The sequence below is a fragment of the Fistularia commersonii genome, chromosome 34, assembly GCF_037954325.1.
Source record: "Fistularia commersonii isolate RoL2024-O1a breed Wild chromosome 34, RoL_Fcom_v1.0, whole genome shotgun sequence".
Classification (NCBI taxonomy): Eukaryota; Metazoa; Chordata; class Actinopteri; order Syngnathiformes; family Fistulariidae; genus Fistularia; species Fistularia commersonii.
In genome coordinates this window covers 2,222,349-2,243,128 of record NC_141317.1, presented here as the reverse complement: position 1 = coordinate 2,243,128, position 20,780 = coordinate 2,222,349, and the positions used below count along the sequence as shown (strand labels likewise).

The following is a 20,780-nucleotide window of genomic DNA, read 5'->3' as shown; positions in this document are numbered from 1 at the left end:
ATTATAAATGGTACACTTATTCAAAACTTGAGGTTCACAAATGAAGTTGACAGACTGTATTGAACAGTATTTAATAAACTGGAAAAGTAGAGGTTTTTAATATTTTTAATGAGACATTTCCCAGCAAATACAACAATATGTTTTACTGACAGACATTTTATCGTGTAGCTAATTTCAAGCGACTCACTCCGCTAAAATTATTTTTATCTCTCTTCTCAATGGTTGGATACATTTGTTTATTTTGCTAATGCAGCCCTTTGCTAATGGTAAAATATCTTAAGAATCAACATGTGATCACACAACAGAATTTTCAATAAAGGCCCTCCGTTAAACACCCTTGTTTGGTCAAATCATATTAACAATTAATTACCAGGTAAATAATTATTTAAAAAAAATGTATTAAGTTTTTATGTTTTGTTAAACACTTAACATTTTGTTAAGAAGTCATTAATTTCTTCAATAGCTACATGCATGTTACACACATCTACGCTCCCGCATCATTCTGTCTTCCATACTATAGTCTCCAATTTATTACAACAGGTCACATGGGAGAAACTAACTCAAAATGCAAATTTCCATCCAATTTCATGGATCTAAAAGCACTCAAAATAGCCCGAACCCTGCCACGGAGAAGCACATGGAGGTAGAGGCCTGCGATCGGCTTGATAAGATGATCCGAGGGTGCAGAACAGCTTGGGTTGTCAGGCATTGTTGGCTTTTAGTGTGTCGAGCTCATTTCTATTGCGCGACACTCCAGATGAATATTGATCAGGAAGCCTTCCATCTCGGTGTGAGTTAAACTACTCGAATCCGACTAAGTGAAACTTGTTTGGAGAAAACCTTAACCCAACTTAACTTATTGATTGTTGCTCTCGGGCAGTTACGGTTTATAAAAGGGGCATTGTTTATTGTAATTTTTTCACTTGCTCCTGTTGACTTCCAAAGCAATTTGCAAGTATTTATTTTCAGTCATTATTCTGAATGTATTTTACCATGGTATGAGGCAAAATTTTTCATGAATAACCCGTCTGTCACAGAGTAAAAAATGGATTTATTTTTCAAGTTTCTATTTTACTTTCGAAATCATGTCGGTGGTGCAAGTCTCAAAAAAAAAAAGCTGTAAATACTTTTATCATAGTTATTAAATGAGTTTGCAACAAGTACAAAAAGGCATTTTTTTATTCTGCCTTGGGAGAGCACAGATCAGTTGTGCAACCGAGTTCCTTAGGCCTTTCAAGCCATCACTAAATGTGACAAATGTGAAAAGTACACAGCGTAAGAAGATAAAATCTTTAATTTTAGGTTATTTTCTGTTATCAAATATGATAACGCAATCAAGCAATTATAATTACACAATATACACAATTTCTGGTCGTGATGTCACTTTGGGATGATGACAAAATGAGATCTGAACTGTCATTTGTGAGATATTTTATCAGAGATCATGGTGGCCGCTTTGGATGCATTCAGACAAGCGAACGTGTTTTGGTTATTATTTCAGAAGTAGGTAAAGTTTCCATTGTTGATTTATCTATTCTGTTTAGACATTTGTTGAGCAGGCACCAATTAATTAAACATTTTTTGAAATAAAAAACTAATCAGATGCAATGCATGCGGGTTCCTTGCCAAAGCAACCCCAATTGCTATTGGCCTAATGCACAGTTACACAAATTAAGCAGTTACTTCAATTAGTTTGAAACCGCAAAGCATCTATTGTATTCCTTTCTTGTAGGGTTTAAGTGACAACAGTGTTTAACACGTTAAGTCAATTCAGATCATTCCAAATGTCGAACGCTGCAACTGCAGAGAAATACCATGCAAATAAGCAGGAAAGATAGTTTTCATAGTTTTTCACAAAACGAATACAGCTTATAGCAGAATGTTCAATAAATCAGCTTCTCTGTTATTTCAAAACTCGAAATAGCATTCAACATAAGGACAATCGGGCTTGTATTGAATCTAACACAGGCTTAGCTCGCTGGAGAAAATTGAGGCCGGCCAAGTATCTTTGCAAAGAGATTCACGAGTAAACATCATTTCCAAAGCATACACTTACTGCTCAGGATATGGCGGTTACATCTTTGATTTTGGAGGCCTAAACAACAGAGTTCATTTACAGTGGAATTTGGGGGATGTGTGAAATAATGTTCTCCCATTCACTTCAGAGTAAGCCAAGAGGGATCTAGAGTTCTCGCAGGTCCAGATGGATCTTATCTGTGCTGTTGATTTTGTGCACATATTTTTATAAGATTATTACCCATGGATCCGCCATGGATTTTGTATTGGCCACATGAGCAGCCACACAATCTGTTCCTCCACATATGAGGGATAAGTCAATGTTCTACTGATTAAATTGTAAGGCCACACATTTTTCTATTGGAAATATACATTTATATATATTTTCATATATATTTCATATATTTCATCATATTGTGCTAGATGTGTTTTTCTCACAAGGCCTACAAAGATCATGCACTTTACGACGTGGCGGCTCATCCGTCCGTGGCCATTCACGCAAGGTTTCGGTTTAGCATTCTTCTCCTCATTTTTTTAAAATTCAGCACTGATTATGTCATTATATGGCAGCTGCGTATTTGTCTCCACTGCCGTGATATCTCCAAGAGCCACAGCAAAGGCAAATTGTTCAAGGATTGCTGTCTCTATTTGCCTTCTCCCAGCAGGTTGTCAACAAGTAATTGGTCTCCATACAAATGATGTTTCAGTCTTAGTCATTTAATTGTTGCCGGTCTGTGTGCAGTGGATGCAACACAGAAAGCGATAACAATACGCAGTTCCAATTATATTCACTCATGTGTGACTTATACTTGAGGAATTGCTTTATGCTACAGTCAGAAGTCTTTAGGATTTCACTGCACCATTTGTGCATTTATGCAAACATTCCGAGAGTGTTTCATTAAAATGTTCTAATGTTCTGCATCATATCACACTCTTAAATTGTGGCCTGTTGTTGTGTTGTTACCAGATATGAATTTATTGAGCAGCAGCAGACCTTATATTTAGTTCCTATCTCTGTAAACAACGAGGCATGTCTTGTTTGCTTCTTCTGCGCTCATGGCTTTTGTCAGAAAGGAATTGATTGATTTTTTTTTTTCCTCCTCTATTGGTTTTGTGTTGCCGTAAACAGACTTGGAAAACTTCAAGACCCAGAGACGAAGTCCAGTGAGGGTTCGCGAAGGTCAAGGAGTGGTCTTACTGTGTGGTCCACCGCCCCACTCAGGAGGTAAGGTGGCCTTTTCTTATCATATTTCTATAAATTCACTTTTGATAGCCATCTCACAGAGTCAATTTGGACTGGATGATCTCCAACAGAGATCAGCGAGGGTCTTACACAGAAATGCCAACTTAGTAATTTACCAATTTTATGATTCGTCATGTCTTCCGTGGTTATCTAGCCATAAGTGTAAGTAATGCTTGTCCTATCCCCAATTTATTGTTTGTGCTCGGTTGTTCAGATCAGGAGAGTAAGTCGTTTATTCCCGGGGAGACTTTGGTCTGTCACCCCAATTTTCATTGGGACTGAGGAAAAAAAAAAAATGGCATTGTGGAGGGATAGTTGGTCAGTGGCTGCAACGTGGCCAGAATCAGCAGCAGAGCTTCTCTGAGAGAATACTTTGTTTGCTACACAGCACTTTTGCATCAATGATATTATCAGTGGGAGTTAGCGTTCACTTCTAACAACTTCAAAACTGAGGCCCGACGTAGGATTTTTGTTTTCATCCGGACAGACTCAATATATTTCAACGCTGTTGGATCATCCTGATGTGCTGTAATGCATTCCTGTGATACTTTCAGTGAAGATCATCTTAAGAACCATATCGCACCTTATAGACTCCGTGAACTGTTTTAATTTGATGTCTCTCGGGCTTTTTTCCATTAAAATTGAATTTAGTCATTATGTTCATCGTCTTAGAGAGTTGGGAAATGGGTTTTGTGAGTTGCCATACTTTTTCACAGGAAATGAGTGTTAGCCACAACTAAGAGCTACAAAAGCTACAGTGAACATTCATTTTTGGAAGTCGGGGCTTTTAGCGATGCGGCTAACACCAGATGAGCAATATTGAGGGTTTTTTTTAAGGTTGTTTTATTATGTATGGAAATTATTCACTGTTCACTTCAGTGGCTTGGGATCCGGCTGCAACTCTGTTTCTCCTGTAAAAATGTGCTCTTGAGTGCTTTGTGGATTGAAAAAAAATTCTACCCAACATTCCATCAGCATGGTGGTAAGAAGTTAATGATGCAATATTCCTTCTCAGTTGAAATATTCTTTTAAGAATACATATTTCAATATATTTCTGTAGGTCTCAGTCAGGCTGCTCATGTTGAATTTCAGGAGATTTTTTTTTTTTTTTCTGAGGAATATTTGGCTTATGTGTTACATTTAAGTTTAATTCAGTAGAACAAAATAAAATGAAAAAACAACAGCATCCACTCTGTTTTGAGTAAATCTTTAAGTTTTTTTTTTCCATTGCCAATTGTGATTGAAAAGCAGAATTGCTTTTTCATGTTCGACATGAGTGTGCTATTTATGGTAAGAACATTTTTGTATTTCAACGGGTTTAACGTTAACAAAAACAACGGCAATTAATACTAATAATAATGGTAATACTAACAAGAACAACATCAACAAAAACAACAATAATAAACAACAATAATGATAATAATAATATGATTAATCACTGGCAACCATGTTGGATAAAGATAGAAAAACACTGTTTATATGTAGGGTTAACTTCTTACAGGGATTTTCATGATACTGGAATCCATTGTACAATTATATACCAAAACTGTAGAATGCTTTCAGACGGTTGGTTGACCTTGTTCAGAGATACTAAGAATGATAACACGGAAATCATATATAGGCCTGAAAGCACAGAGAGAATCCACTGTTAAAACGGATTTTATTTGGCATTAAGAGCAGCTGGAATGTGCCGCCTAACAAAAACGTGTCCACAAGGCTCTCCTGCTCACTTTTTCTCTGATCAAGTTAAAAATGGCTTCCTTTTCCATTTCTGACACATGCAGTGTGGTGTGTTTTGAGTTTTACTCATATTCTTTGTTTAGTTTTATATGTGAAGAAACTAATATTTATAAACAAATAGTAAGTTAAAGCGGCATCTATTTCTGTCCCCGACCTACACACCAGGCCTCAGCAAGATTTGCGGAGGGTGCACTACATTTCAGTTTAAATTTAAAATCCCTCGGTATACAAACAAAAAACAAATCCTGAGGACCCTGTTCGGCTGCTTTTCATATTAGACTAAATCGCACTATTTACTAGAACCTCTACCAGAGACTTTTGTCGTGAAAATTTGATTGTCTGATTAGAGGAATGATAAATTGGTCTTTATGTATTTTTGCCAATGTGTAAATAGATTTATTCCTTAAACGGTCATGTTTATCCAGTCTATCATGTGTTACCAATGCATACTCCCTCTCATTTAGACTAAACACCCTTTAGACTTTTCCACTGACATTGATCATTTGGGACTAGAGCCCTAGAGGCGTTGTTGTCCCTATCACACAGTGTTACATTTCACCTGGCCCATATCTGTCACACCACGTCCCACATGAAGACATTACCTGGCCTTACAAAGGAATTCTGCCAAGCAGATGAGCAATCTTCTTTGACATGATGATTGTGTGCTGGATTCACAGACAGCACAAAAATGATCTCAAATAAAATCATCTGAACGTATTGTAGGAAAACTAATATTGCTGTGTTGTTAGTTTTAATAATATCTTTACTTTTGTGACTTATGCACAGCACGGCGGTGCATGGGTCGGCGCGTTCGCCTCACAGTCCCTGTTTTGAATCCAACAGGATGCCTTTCTTTGCGGAGGTTGCATGTTCTCCCTGTGTCAGCTTGGGTTTCCTCCCACAGTCAAAAAACATGCAGTTGGTTCATTGGAGACTTAAAACGTCCCCCAATGTATGAATGAGAGAATGTATGTTTCTACATGCGGCCCTATGTTAGACTGGCAGCGGATCCAGGCTGAACCTCATCATTTGATGGCCCAGTGACTGCTGGGATAAACTCCAGCTCGCCCTGCTCCCTCTGGGACCCTAAGTGCAGGATAAGCACTGAAGATAATAGATGAATGAAGGAATGTTACTGAATCAAAGACGTTGCAAAATATCCTTGTAACAAACTGTGCAGAGGACAAGAATAAGGTCTTTTTTTTTTTTCATTTTATTATTCTACAGAAGCAGTATTAACCATATTTCTTGTATTGACGATCCCATTTAACTATTGCCAGAGTAACATTTCCTGCAGTCCACAGAGGGGACAAGGCAAGAAGTTAAAAAAAAAAAAAAAAATCAAATCATATTGCCAAATTATCTAAACATTGCATAAACTGTCTATGAAAAAAAGGATTATGATAAAATCCGACAAGTAATGTTCAATGGTCTACTATAGTCTACACCTTCATTCTAAATCATAAAATATTGTCATATTAAATGTTTTCCCACACATAAGTATTAGTAGAAACATGGCAACCTTGACATAATTTTGCATCTCACCCAAAATGAACATAAAGCAAATACAGGCTGCCATCTACACTGACTTTCCAGAAAATGTAATGTACTTCTCTTTGCATAAATTAATGTCACTGTAATATGGATTGAATATAAACAATTTGTTCATTTTTTTCCAGAGTCTCATGCCTTTTTTACACTATTTACAAACTTTGCTTCACAACAGCATGTCTGTTATCATCCTGTTTTTCCTTCCTTTTGTCCGATGGTTATGAATATAAATATATAGGTTTTTTAAAGCGCAAGGGTTCAATGCGAGGCTCCCTGCCAGCCCTTCCTCATCCCTCATCTACAGTATGTCTGCTGGCCAGGCCCCCCTGCCACACGCCCTGTCACTGAGCACTAAAGAGCAAATGGAGGGAAATTCATTATAGAGGCAGCGGACTTGGTTGCTATGAAGCAATCAAAGTTAATTCTTGAAAAGAAGTAATACAATGATGGAAATTCTCTCCTCACCTCAGCAGCTTTATTATTAATGTCAGCTGACCATGAAAATGTTCTCCCAAGTATTTCCACTTACAATTTGGCCCATTGAACATGATCAATAACTACTCCAAACAAGGCAGAGCTCACGGTGAGAACTCTTACGCCTTGAGCCAGAGACTCAATTTTTTTATCTGTTTGTTTGTTATTAGACAGTCATTCTGCAAACAGCGTTGTTTTCTTATTATTTTGTAGTTTTAGCCTGCAACTACTGATCCCTCCATTATTAACATGGAACCCACAGCACACAGTACAGAACCCAGTGATTAAGTGGACTTAGTATTAATTAATTTATTGTCGCAATGAGCCTCTTTTAAAGACAGCTCTAAAAAATTGGAGCGCCATGTTGTGTTTAGTGCGGTCAAATTACAATTGCAAATATTTCATGTCACTCAGCCAAGGATTATCTAGTCAGCAATGATTATTCAGGGGATATTTTGAAAAAGAGAAAGCCCTTTTCTTTTTTTTTTCCTGTAGCAAGGTTCCCTAATTCATAATATCACATTTTCAAAACCTTAGAATTAACTAAAATCTGTGTTTAGGGAAAAGCTAAATAATAAAGTCCATTACTGCAGTGTGCTGTTTATTATTCTGCGAGGATAACTATCAAGTAATTGCTACGGACTCCTTGAAGTCTAGATATTAAACAGGTAAACATTAGAGCCGTGAAAAGGAGGAATATCCAAATTTAAATTCCATTATCAGTCCTTAGACTAACTGTCAACTATAATTCTCCATGGTGAATGGTGATAAATTGCTAATCTTGGTCAAATTCATTTAAACTGGGTCATATTTTCTTCCCCGCTGTTTTCCTCAAATCAAATGAATGCAGCTAAAGCTCGCTGTTGGACAAGCAACCAGAATGTTGTTATTTACAAAGAGACCTCCTTCATTCCATCCTGCTACTGTAGAAGGTAGCTGTTCTCTCCAGACTTAGCGCAGAGGTTAAAATGATCTATATCCTACCAATATTTTTGGCAGCTGTCATCATAGATTAAACCTATTGATGGAGACGATGAGGGTTCAGAGATACGCTTTAGGATGAATCATCTGCAATTTGTATGCCAAGCCTGACCGTATTCGCTAAGGTAATCGTACATCCAGACAGGTTTTACTTTACTTAGAAGTAAACCTGTGAAGGGAAGCACCATACAAAGTAACTTGAATATGTAGCATTTACTTAATAAAAACTAAATAGACAAATTTGCAGTGATTATACAGGAATAAAATGCACTGAAACGTGAAAACTATAATTTTAGCATATAAATGTACACGTTTATCCTACCTGGTTGGAATTGCACCAAGTATTGTCATGAAAAAGTGAGACTGACCCTCAAACAAGGTGACTGGACATTAATTCACGAGTGGGAAAATGTAACCTAAAACACGGATCCGCCCCATCTCCCATTTTAAGGATTTCAATATCACAAGTGAATTAGGAATCCTTTATTTCATTTTAACGATGCCTCGACGCTGTCTTGAGAGCCACAGAAAGCAGTGTGTGACTTCAAACAGCTCGCAGCTGTTTGAAGTCACACTTTTTACCAAAATATCATCAAGTATCTTGTTCATGATTTGCCCTGGACTCTATTTGCATTAGATGTCTCTGTGTCATCCTTTGCTCTAAGAGCATTTGAATGACTTTTGATAGACCCGAACCTAATGCATCTGACCTCTTTCCACTAATGGAAGCAGGCCTTTTAGGTTTACTGAAGGCTGAAATCACTTGTTCTCTTTGTGCAACGCATCAAACCCAAAACAGAGGCTGCTCGCTGGCTAGAAACAACAAATATAGCTTGCAGGGATTTTCAAATGTGCGTGACCTAAGCCATTTCATCTAGTGAACTTGTTGTGTGTTATGAATACAGATAGGTAGCTCTGGTTAATGGCTGTTACCGTCAAGGGAACAGACTTGGGAGTATACACTTTAAGACAAGTTGTGCATATACTTTTCACACAGTACACACTTTTTGTATAGCTACTCTAGATCCATGCCCTTCGCCTGTCATGTTCTATTTCTCTTCCCTCCTCTCATGTCATTAAGGGGGAATTGATGCTGCCTGTTCATTATACAAGAGCTAAATGGAAACGCAATGAAAATCTGTCAATCACTGTCATTCATCATTGCATTGTTCCATTAGGCCGGCCTCGGAAGGCTCTCGGGCCAAATCATCAAGTGCAACCCACGGTGCATTCCACTTCCTATTTCCTGTTTCCTGTTTCTCAGCATGAATCTTTAACTAACCAATTAGTAACTTCTTATTTTCTGTTGTTCAAGTTTGTTGTGCCCTGCACCTGTGGAAGATATTGTTTCAAAAGCGACATTAAATATGCATGATCTTGTCAGGATGAGAGCTGTGATATATTATTTAGAGGGGAGGAGGATATTACAGCTGTTCCTTCTGCTGTTCGGATGGATCGAGGGAAGAAAGTAACGTAGATTCATGTCATCGAGTCCAGGTTGCACACAGTCGGAGAAAATGCATCGGAATGGAGATTAAATATATCACCTCTCTGTTCAGTCTATAAAAGTATTAAAGGCATCGTTCATCCCAAACGTGAATATGATTTTTTTTTCCTCAGAGATCATCCAAAAAGCCCTTTCACACTATCTTATAGCTGTCAGTTAAACCGAGTACATTAAGTTAGTTAGATATAACAAAGTTTGGCGTAACAACTAACGCAGTAGGGCAAACCTGTCAACAGGTTCTACTGTGTCCCTGGTGAGAGCATTGGACCAATTGAAATAAATTAGAGAAACAACAGTGGTGGCTTTCAGGCTGTTATTAACTGTGATAAAAATTTGATTTAAAGTGCAAGAGTAAAAAGTATTTAGTTTAGATGAATATTTTAATTGGAAAGCGGGCAGCATCACCACATAGCTACCTATGAATGCCTCGCATTATAAAGACACTGAAATGTAGGTCAAGCTGAGGAAGTTAATAAACACCTAGCTATTGGTAACTGATCACAGAAGGCATCACGGCAAGAAGAATGATTAACATCCAAAGTGTTTTAAAATTAATTTGGCCAAAGGTGGAAAAACAGATTTTACAAATCATTTCTGTTAATTCACTTCTGACTTCAAGGAGGATGGCATTTCGAGGTGGTTTTGATAGCCCTTAATGGTACACATACTCTGGATGTTATCAGTCCATTAAAAAGCCATAAACATATTGTCATCGCTCTACAGGGGGACAATGGGCTTTCCATGACATCCAGAAGAAATACATCATCCATTGTTATCACTGACAAACCATAGGTGCTTTTGCAATATAATTTGAAAAACCGCTGCTCTCCAAAACCGCAGCGAGTAAGGCTTAATAATTTATCTCATTTTCAGCAAATGCAATCTTGGCCAAGGTTGGGCTTAGCTAAAGTTAGTGCAAGGTTCAATTATTCTAATATGCAACGGTGATGGCGGTTACCACATTTCTGAGCTGTGAGTGTGAGTTTTAAACGAAAAAATGAAGTCTGAGCACTTTGCTAATGGCCTAGATACGTTTAGACGTCATCATGTTTCCTCCTTTGCTCTGGTCATTATGAGTACAGCCACGAGAGCGAGAGCTTGGAATTTTTTTTTTCTTTTTACTTGTCAAGGGTCAATTCAATTTTCATAACATACTAAATTATTGAATCTATCTATATTAACAGTAATCTCTCTAATGCAATGGCTGGAATTGCTTCCCTTTAATGAAATGCCTGAATTTAGATGGTTAAGATGATGATGGCACTCGCTGCTAATTTTCTGTCGATTTTTCATTCAATTTATTTTCTTAAACTTTTCATTTGCTGGTTGACATTTTTTTCTCACAACTACATTCAGATTATTTTTTATTTTTTTTGCTTGTTAAGCGGGAATATGTCGTTGAAATAATGCAGATTTTCCTTCATAGCTTTCATTTCGATCACCTTAAAACTTGCCTGGGTAACATTGTCTCTTTTGGAATGGTGTCTTGTTAAAACCAGTTGTCAAACAAGCAAAATCCATATTGGCCTACAACTCCTTTAAACATAACTGTAATTCTCATAACAAAAACATTTCCAATACTTTTGAAGATATTGTGCTAACAATGCACAGCAAGCCATGTCATCACTGAAAACAACCTATTAAACAAGTTGCTTTTAAAATTAAAATGCTCCTGTCAAGACATTTATGTTTCTTGAAAATCTGCTGGTTGGTTTCACAGTAACACTCTGTGCATCAGTGCTAAAGGGAAAATATAAAATCCTCACATGCTAAGAGCACACTTTTAAAATAAGCTGTCAGTGTGATTCAAGAGGTTTGCGTTTGAACATCAGTCAACGAGAGGAATACATTCTCAGGATTTAAGTGTTCAACTCGCGCTGCAATTATTCCTTCCACTATTGAGCTGGGTCATCAGCCAAGTCTGCCTTTAGTACACAGTATTCTACAGCTTTCTCCCCCTCGTGTCAACATGTCAAAACACCATCACTGCTTTTTTTTAATAATGTTGCTGATTGTTGGTGCAAAGCCTCTATGGCTGCACTTTATTTGGTCCATAGAACAGGGAGGTTTTCGCAGAAGCTTGTTTTTATGGATGATGAATAGTAGACGAGGAGGAAAGATCTGAAATACATTGGTTTTATTGGGCATTATATAGTTTTTAATGCACCATCTGCAGTTTAAGGGTTGATTTAGGGTCCTTTGCCGGGTTCATGATAGCCACAGAGAGAGATGTATTTTTTATGCAGAACTGTTCCGCAGGATTCAAAGTGAAAATTTAGAATGGATAAAGAAGAACAAAGAAATTAAATAGGATACAATTAGTCATTTTAATGAAAGCTTGGCATTCCTTGTCATTTACTTGTCATCAGATTGTAAAGTACAATATTGTTTTAAATGTTTTATTATTTTTATGGATCAACTGTCTCTTTTCTTAAACAAACTGCTGATTGAATAATCTAAAAAATGACAGGGTGTTTTGTGGCAATTAGCTAAACCCACAGACACCTCAAAAACATGATAACTCTGTTGTAGGACATATTAAAAACTTTGAAAACTTGTTGCCTATTTCAATAAATTGGTAAATAATTAAATTAATTCAGAAAGTTAGTAACAGAAATCACACAAAAATTGTTGTGTCAATGGAAAATTCAAACCATCCATCTTACTTCAGATCATTCTCTAACTATGGTAACAGGAACAGCAACCTGTCATGAAAATTATATGACAGATTAGTTTTGGGGCTACTATTGTGCGTTACAGTAAAAAAATGCTCAAATTGTCTGACGTCGTAAGACGCTTGTTCAATTTACTGTCTTACAAATTATAATTTTTTATACGTTATTGTTAAACGAATTGAAGCCAATTGTTGATGTAAGACTGTATGTTTACTTTCTTGTAACAGCAGGTTTCAAAGCCCTTGCTGTCATCACTGTAAGATAGTAAATATATAAAAAGCTCAGCATTGGTTTAAACCCAAATCACTGCTAAAAAAGTACACATTAGCTATATGGTTAGTTATACCTCCCCCCCATGTGCTTAACTTGTTTTCCAGAGCTCACATTCACGTGGATCTTCAATGACTTCCCATCGTTTGTCATCCAGGATGCACGACGATTCATTTCCCAGAAGACGGGCAACCTTTACATTGCCAAAGTGGAGCCCTCTGATGTGGGCAACTACACTTGCGTGGTCACCAACACTGTCACCAAAAGGAGCGTTCAAGGACCACCAACACCTCTAGTGTTACGGGTAGATGGTATGAAGAAACTACATTTATGATACATCGAGTGCGAGGAAAGAGGTTGTTTTGAGCAATTTTAGCAGGTATGATGACAGCCTTTTATCGTGTGGAAAGAAGAATTATAGTGAGAATCGTAGAAATTTTCGCACAGTAAACCTAGACAGATTCACATCAGAGAATGTGGATTCATTGCTTAGAAGGTACTTTGTCATGCTCCTTTATCAAACATTATGGCACATTATATGGTTTAATTCGTTTGTTTAATACGGATTCTTCGATTGGAATGGACTTCCATCATCACTGCAACTTCACTTGATTCTTCTTATGTTCCGCAAAAAAAAGGTTATGATTACGTTTCTTAGATTCTGAAGACCGGCCCTACATAGCTGGATCCTCAGTTTGCAGGAAATGATAGTATTGCATGCCGAGGTATCCTCAATGGTCTGATTTGTGCCTTACAATGGCAGCTCTGCTGCCATCATTGAATATATGTTAGGGAATGGGTGAAAGCGATCCAGTGTAAAGCACTTTGAAACCGGAATGTGATGAAAGGGCCATATAAGTGGAGATCGTGCTATAGTCTCCAGTAAACCCATTGACACAGTACTTATCTATCAAAGTCAGAACTTGTACTTTCTTTAGATTTAGTTTTCTTTCTGACCTTTTCAGGCCATGTGCTAGAAAAAAAAACAACTCTTCAGACATGTAGCAACAATATTATATCTCTGTGCAACAACAGGTGTGATGGGTGAATATGAGCCAAAGATCGAGGTGCAGTTCCCCGAAGTTGTTCCTGTCGCAAAAGGCTCTACTGTCAAGTTGGAATGTTTTGCACTTGGAAAGTACGTCCCATTGTGTGTTATTATATCCCGCTCCTGACTCACAATTAGTTGTTTACAGTACCTTTCTAAAGTGCATGTCGGTGGGAGGAAACTGTGAAGTGATATTGCATTGAAAAGATCTGATGTTCTCATGATACCAACTTGTGATGTGGTTTCAGCCTTTTCTGAAAAGTTTGAATCCTCCACTGTCACAATGATTGCGGCCATGGTTATAGCAGTTTATATTTATATCACTTATATTTAGAATGTCTATTGATTGACACTGAAAACATTAAGCATCTATTGTGTTTTTCTCAACAACATTTAAAAGATGCAAAACATGTCATTCGCATGCTATAAATAAAAACACGTGAATACGTGATGATAAAAAAGAATCAAATAGGTTTTGATGACTACAACTTGTTGGCATTTAGGAGAGAAAGAAAGCAAACGGAAGAAAGGAGAGCACAGGAAATAGCAGATAGTCATGTCTAATACCGTGAAAAGTGGGTGACATTGTGATCATTTTATACTGATGATTTGCTTTTTTAATTGTTTTTGGAAGCAAATATTCACCAGCTGCAGGAATCAACGGATTATCTGACTAATTGGTCACTTAAAAAGTAATCAACTAGTATTTTGACAGTAATGATTAAAAGCGATGTCTTTGGATTTCTCTACAACAGTTTTGGATTGAGGGCATTTCTATTCTAAAACTTTTTTCCCAATGTTCTAACATTTCACTGAACTGTTCACTGTGATAAATATAGGAGTAATCTCTTGATGAAAATTCAAATATCTTATATTTCCATCCATCCATCTATCGTCTGCCACTTATCCTGCACTCAAGGTCGCGCAAGATGCTGAAGCCTATCCCAGCTGTCATTTGGCGAGAGGCGGGGTTCACCCTGGACCGGTTGCCAGTCAATCTCAGGGCCTCATATATTTCTTGAAACCAAATTTCCCTGCAAATAATTTGTCACGTTGATTTCCGCTTTAATATTGGCATTTGAGTATGTTTCAAGAAGCTTAAGTTTAATAATGAATTTCAGTGGATTTTCATTTGTGTGTGTGTGTGTGTGTGTGTGTGTGTGTGTCTCATTCCTTCAGCCCAGTGCCAACCATCAGCTGGAGAAAAGTGGATGGAGTCCCTTCTGGCAGGAAGGTGGACTTAAATAAAGCCAATGGCGTTTTAGAGATCCCTTATTTTCAGCAGGAGGATACGGGGATATATGAATGTCTCGCCGAAAACAGCCGTGGAAGAAACTCAGTTAAAGGAAAGCTGTCGTTCTATGGTGAGTGGAAGTACAATTCAGTTGACTACACCACTACACTTCATGTCACTGAAGCATAAATACCCAATGACTTCGACCTGCAGTTGTCTTCCCATAATATCACGTTCATTAAAAGATTCCAACCGAGCTCTATATCCAGTGATTCATTGATTGGCTGCTACCGCAGCACAAAAAGTGTAGTTTGGGAGAGTGTGACAAAAGGGGAATTTTATTTGTTGTCATGCAATCTGTAGTTTTTATTAGGGCCCATATATAACTGCATCATATAGTGGAATGTGGCCGTAAATTAACCCATTACCAGTAGTTCATTTCTGACAAGCTCTTTATTGTGCCAGCGGCTAACATTGGCCCATACGGCTCACAGATTTATACCACCTTTCAGGAAGAGGTGATTTTTTTTTTCCTTCACTGACAATGGACTTATGGCCCATATTCTGAGAACACTTTTAATGGCCCTTGATGAGCGATTTTTATGGTTTTTTCCCTCCATTATTTTGCAGTTTATGCATTGATGGTATCTGCCTGTAAGACCCTGTGGGGATTTGCATGACTGAAATCATCGAATACAGATTTTTCTTTCCTGCGGAGGTCGATTCCTTTGATATGATAATAGAGGCAACACCTGTGGATAAGATGGACTGCTCGTATTACCTGTAGGTAGGCCGAGGAGGATGTTGTTATTTTTAAAGAGATTCATAGAGCCACGGAGCGTCACCTGAGCAGGGCGAGATTACTTTCAGTTTCGAAAAAAGGAAGGGGAAAAGGCTCCGATCAAAATGTTACGGTCATTTTATAAACAAGGTCATCGCTTTCAACAACTTGTATCATCGCGTTAGCACGTCAGCATGTGGCCTCTGTAGCCAGTGCTAGACTGCGGTTATGCAGAAGACATGTTTCTCCTTGTAAGATTTAAGTCCCGTCTCTTCTCAAAGCAGGGTAGACTGGCTGACCGCCAGGTGATAAAAATCAGTAATCTCATTTTAAACGCCCATGGAAAGGAGCTTGTGGGACATCCATCAACTCAGTAGAAGAATGGAAGAATCAATATTAGGATGTGGTCTTTGAGACGTCCAACCAATGCTGGTGAAGGAACAAAAAGAAGTGGCCTCTTTGTCAATTTCCCCCCTCCCTAATTGTCCTTCTGTACTTCAGGGGGATTTATGAAATTAGATCATGTTTAAGCAGTTGACTGAATTTGAATGGGCTCAAACAAGATCAGATTGACTTTGTATACAAGCCGTTTCCGTCATTTCTTCCCTTCCATTGTGTTATCTAACACCGTGTCACTAGTAATATTGTTAGCAGAGGAACATGTGTCTGTTTCTGTTTAGTGATGTATTTCAATTCATCACTGCTGCTCATTCATTCAATCATTTGTTTTGCAGAAAATAAAGGCAGCTTGTTTTGGATAAGATACGATCTCAGTTGTCTTTCCAATTTTTTACCCCATTTGTTTTTTTATCTCAGAGCTTTTGTAGTATTAAGATATGTACTCTGCATTTTTACCATATAGATAAAAATATGAAAATATTTAAAAATGGAAATAGTTCATTACGTTTGTCTTTAGCCTGGGATCAGACATCAGAGTGTCTTTCGTCACATGATGTTTTTGCAATTATGACTTTATTAGTTTCAGTGATCACAATTTCTAAACAAAAACAGCTCTTAGAGATAGACAGGGCAGTTTACTTTTCATCTAACATCTCCAAACCTTTACCCAATAAAAGACTTGTTGCTAGGTAGGATCAGAGAAACCATGCAATGTAATTTTGGTCCACTTTGACAAGTGGTCAAATGGGAAGCACCCAGTCAGCATATTAGAAATAAAGTACGTACTGTTCTTTGTGTGCTCATTGGTGTATTTTTCAGAAGATTATATTGTTTTGGGAAAATTGTAAAAAATAAATTTTGTACATACAAGTGTGATCAATAAGCGGTATGTGTATATACATATATATATACATATATATATATATATATATATATATATATATTTGTGCTCATCTTGAGTTATTTAACTGGTTAACCTGACTTTCTTTCATAATAATTACTTATTTTGTATATATTTGGCAGGTTGCATTTTTCAATTTTCATTCTATCCTCTTGAAAAGTAAAAAGAGGCTTATGGTTTGTCAGGTCTCAAAAAAAAAAAAAAAAAAAAAAAAAACACCCTCATGCGCCCAGACATCTGCACGTCTGGCCGGGCAGCTTCCGAAAAAGGACGAGAGGTGACCTTCCAACTGTCTTATTGGTGTTTTAACCGAAATACAGATATGAATTAATGAAGGAATTAGCGGGTACTCCTTCCAGCCATGTGTCTGTTGCAGCGGTAATTTATTATGTCCTTCATGTAGCTGGGGGTGAGATGGCCACGCCTAGAGTGAATTAGAATTGGAAGTCACGATAGGTTCTTCTGTCTGCATGTGGCCATTTTTCCAGGTAAAGCAAGAAATGCATCTGAAAAAATACTTCACAATGATTTTCTAAAAATACTCCTGGAATTAGAACTTTTTCATGAAAGACAAAATCATCACATTATTGTTTTTGAAGAACTAAAGTAAACCAACGCTTCAAGGAGCTGAAATGAGTTAAATCCCTGTGTTATCTGGTGGGCATTCAGCAAGAAACATAAATAGTCTTATACTGTCATCATTGATAAAGTGCTAGTTATGTGACCGGCACCACCTTCATAAAAATCGTGGTATTATCTCTATGGATTTTAGATGTCTCGAAAGAAAAGATAAGAATTTAACTTGGACTATTGACTGCATTATCATTGGACATAATAGTCAGTAGTACTGAGTAAACATATATATTTCAGTCTGTTAGGAGTCATTCTGATTTTTTTTTTTAGCCTGTCAGTGCTTTTCGACTGTGTTTCCCATATGAAACACCAATAGGTGCGTGAAAGCCAACTTAATGGGAAATGCTCACACCACTAATTCATTTATTTCATTAAAACAGTCTATGTGCATGTTTTGTGATTTGATCAAAATTATGTAATATGCTATTTTACATGGTTTTAAAAAGCAAAGGACATTTTTCAAGGTCAGCTTTGCTGTGGTGTGGGGCGCCTTAACAATACTGTCCACTCAATCTTGCATGGACGCATATGCTCTCTGCTCACTGCTCTCTCTATAGCACAAAGAAAAAACAAAATACATTTAGCGAAGATGATGAAATTATCTATTACTTTGTTGTATGCATTTTGTTAGGAAGCCATTTATTTGTATTATCTTGGGTGAGGGGTAAAATGTCTTCAAGAAATTAACCAAGAGCAGTTATCCTAAATATGATTTATCACAATGCACTCAGGTTTATTTGTTTATTTCATTAATTCAAGCTGGTGGAGCTCCAAGGAAAAGCTCAAACTTACAGCAGCCTCATAATAAATGAATGCAACCATTCAATATTGATCCTGCCTCATGTTATGCTTATGTAGGTGATTTTATTTCATTTTTTTTATTCTTTTCAAGCGAGGGGCAGTTCTGGGTTAATTGCAAGTGGATTTATGATTTTGGCGCCCTTGGATGCATCAATAACAAGCTAATTGTCTGCTTCGTCGGTTCATTGATTTACTCTACATCGCTGCAATCTGGTAATGCTTAAACGTTGTGTTAAAGTGTTCATTTACAGTACGTGGTATGTGACCTCACAGCTGCGCCTCACTTGACTGAGAAGCCACAGGATGTGCAGAAGACCATCGATGACACTCTGGTGTGGGAATGCATCGCTAGCGCCAAACCCAAACCCTCGTACCGATGGCTGAAGAATGGAGAGCCTCTGGATCCGATGGAGGTAAGGGATACATCCTGAGCTGTCTTCTGTGCGGTATTGGCTCCGGTATCAAGAACCATCGATTTTTTTTTTTTTTCTTACCCGAATGAACCAAAAGCAAAAAAATAAAGTGACAAAATCAGTCTGAAATAGATGAGTGGCGGGAACCCTTAATTTGTAACAAGCAATGTTGCAAGTAGTGCGAATACTGCAGAATATATGTCAAAAAATAATGAAATATTGACTGTATATCTAACCAGAGGACTAATTTATTCACAATTATAGTGGTGTGAAAAAGCTGCTGACAAAGGTCAGTCAGTTTTTTTTTTTTTCTTTTTGTTCTAATTCCATCGCTCTATTAAGTTGACTTGTAGCCCAGTGCAGTCACATAACAGCAGATTTTTTTTTTTTGTTTTTTAAACTTCTCTTTGTTGTTCCACTCCGTTTTGGAGCCAGAAGACACAGCTGGGGTCATCTCAGACAACAGTTGGGTCGCCATCTTCTTGTTATCGTGTAACTGGTTTGATATGACAATATACATTTGTGATTGTTTTCTTGTTTCAAACAGGTGCCAGTCCCCTGAAAATGTGTAGACATATTCCATAAACAAGCGTATTAAAACCGCTGAAAGCTATAAGGCCAAATCCTGGCTTACATTAAACGCTTTTGATATTGTTAACAGCGTTTCAATTTTATTTTTTTTTTCTCTTCACCGAGGAACGTGAGGATGTGCGAGATGAGAGATGATGGGAGTACAGTAGATTTGGGAGAGGTGCTGTCAAACTGCACTGTGCGCTTCATTTAATTTTCATTGCAAAAATTCTTCCAACTCATGGGCTTGTTCTTGGCAGGAACATGTGACTTTGAAATGACTATTTGCTTGGGACTAAATTTGGCATCAAAAGATTGTGTGTATGTTTTTGCGAGTGTGTGTGTGTACAGCACAGAAGCCAAAGAGATACCATTTTCTGCCTGTCATCAGCCAGTGACTCTGGTGCCTATTGAGAGCTCAATCTCTCGTACCTGCTGCGCTCAATTTTATCATTATGTAATTTCTCCTTGGAAGTTGGAACATGATCATCCAAAATACATTTCATATTTTTGGCAATTTGCTTCATTTTGTATTAGTGGGCTGGTGGAGTGGGTGAGCTCTCAGCCTCAAAACCACCAGTAAATTCCATTCACTGATAGTGAATACTTGAAGAGGCTAATAAGCCCAAAACCCTGTTTATTTCTTTTTTTCATTTTTAAGGTGTCTCTAAAGGGATGAGCAAGTTTATTTTTTTTAACTTGGATAGAAAGTGAGATCATTTTTGGAATCCGAAAAACTTTTAATTAGAGCCCCGTATCACAATGTACACATTGTGGAAACGTCTGTTTGCACTCCTAATGGCTTTCCGTGATGACACAGAAGTACCTCAGTTTGTTCACTTCGATTAATGTTTTTTTGCACCGTGCTGCAGATCTGGAATGGAGCGCCTTTGGATATAGATATAGAAAAAAAATACATGCTGAGTGGAAAGTGTTTAATGAAAGAAAATCAATTTGTTGATATGATCAGCTTTCCCTATTGAATTACTTTAAAGTGTCCAGTGGATCCATCCAGTGTCAACTCAACAATGCCCATGACTGCTCACTTAATAACGTAAAAAATAAACAAATCCGCAAATTACATTATTGCGATCTTTCGACCTGCTTACCATATTCCAATATTTTGATCTGAGGAAGAAAATATTAAGAGTGTGGTAAATGTTAATACTATACATTATTTGTTGATTCCTTTCAACGGGAGATATGGCTGCCCCTAGGTGACAAAAAAATGTTTAACTGTGCTCCTTTTTTAAAGGGGACGGTATTTATTTTTCCGTTTAAAAAAAAATATTTTTTTTACCTTTGAGCGGCTGTTATTTTTAATGGCGCTAGGATGTCAAATATTCTTGTGTTTGAATGTGCTCATCCCCGTTGTTTGAGAAACACATTTATATTCCCTGTTACGAGCTACCTTGGTACAGTGGTGAATGCTTTCACCTCACAGCAAGTAGGTCCCTGGTTGGATTCCAAAAGAAATCACATTGAATAACACGCGAAAAACACATTAGAAGCCAGAAATTGTCCAGACGTGTGAATCAGGGTC

The 20,780-nt window shown here is 37.5% G+C and overlaps 1 protein-coding gene across 2 annotated transcripts in view; it reads left to right on the top strand.

The window, feature by feature from the left end:
- The window catches only part of cntn3a.1 (contactin 3a, tandem duplicate 1), a 75,136-nt gene that overhangs the window by 23,419 nt on the left and 30,937 nt on the right, over positions 1 to 20,780 (top strand). For both annotated transcript variants that reach the window (XM_086141458.1, XM_086141457.1), the window contains exons 5-9: positions 3,146 to 3,241; positions 12,565 to 12,768; positions 13,493 to 13,595; positions 14,685 to 14,869; positions 18,528 to 18,667. In XM_086141458.1, the coding sequence (XP_085997584.1) occupies positions 3,146 to 3,241; positions 12,565 to 12,768; positions 13,493 to 13,595; positions 14,685 to 14,869; positions 18,528 to 18,667 (728 nt within the window). The remainder of the gene's footprint in view (positions 1 to 3,145; positions 3,242 to 12,564; positions 12,769 to 13,492; positions 13,596 to 14,684; positions 14,870 to 18,527; positions 18,668 to 20,780) is intronic.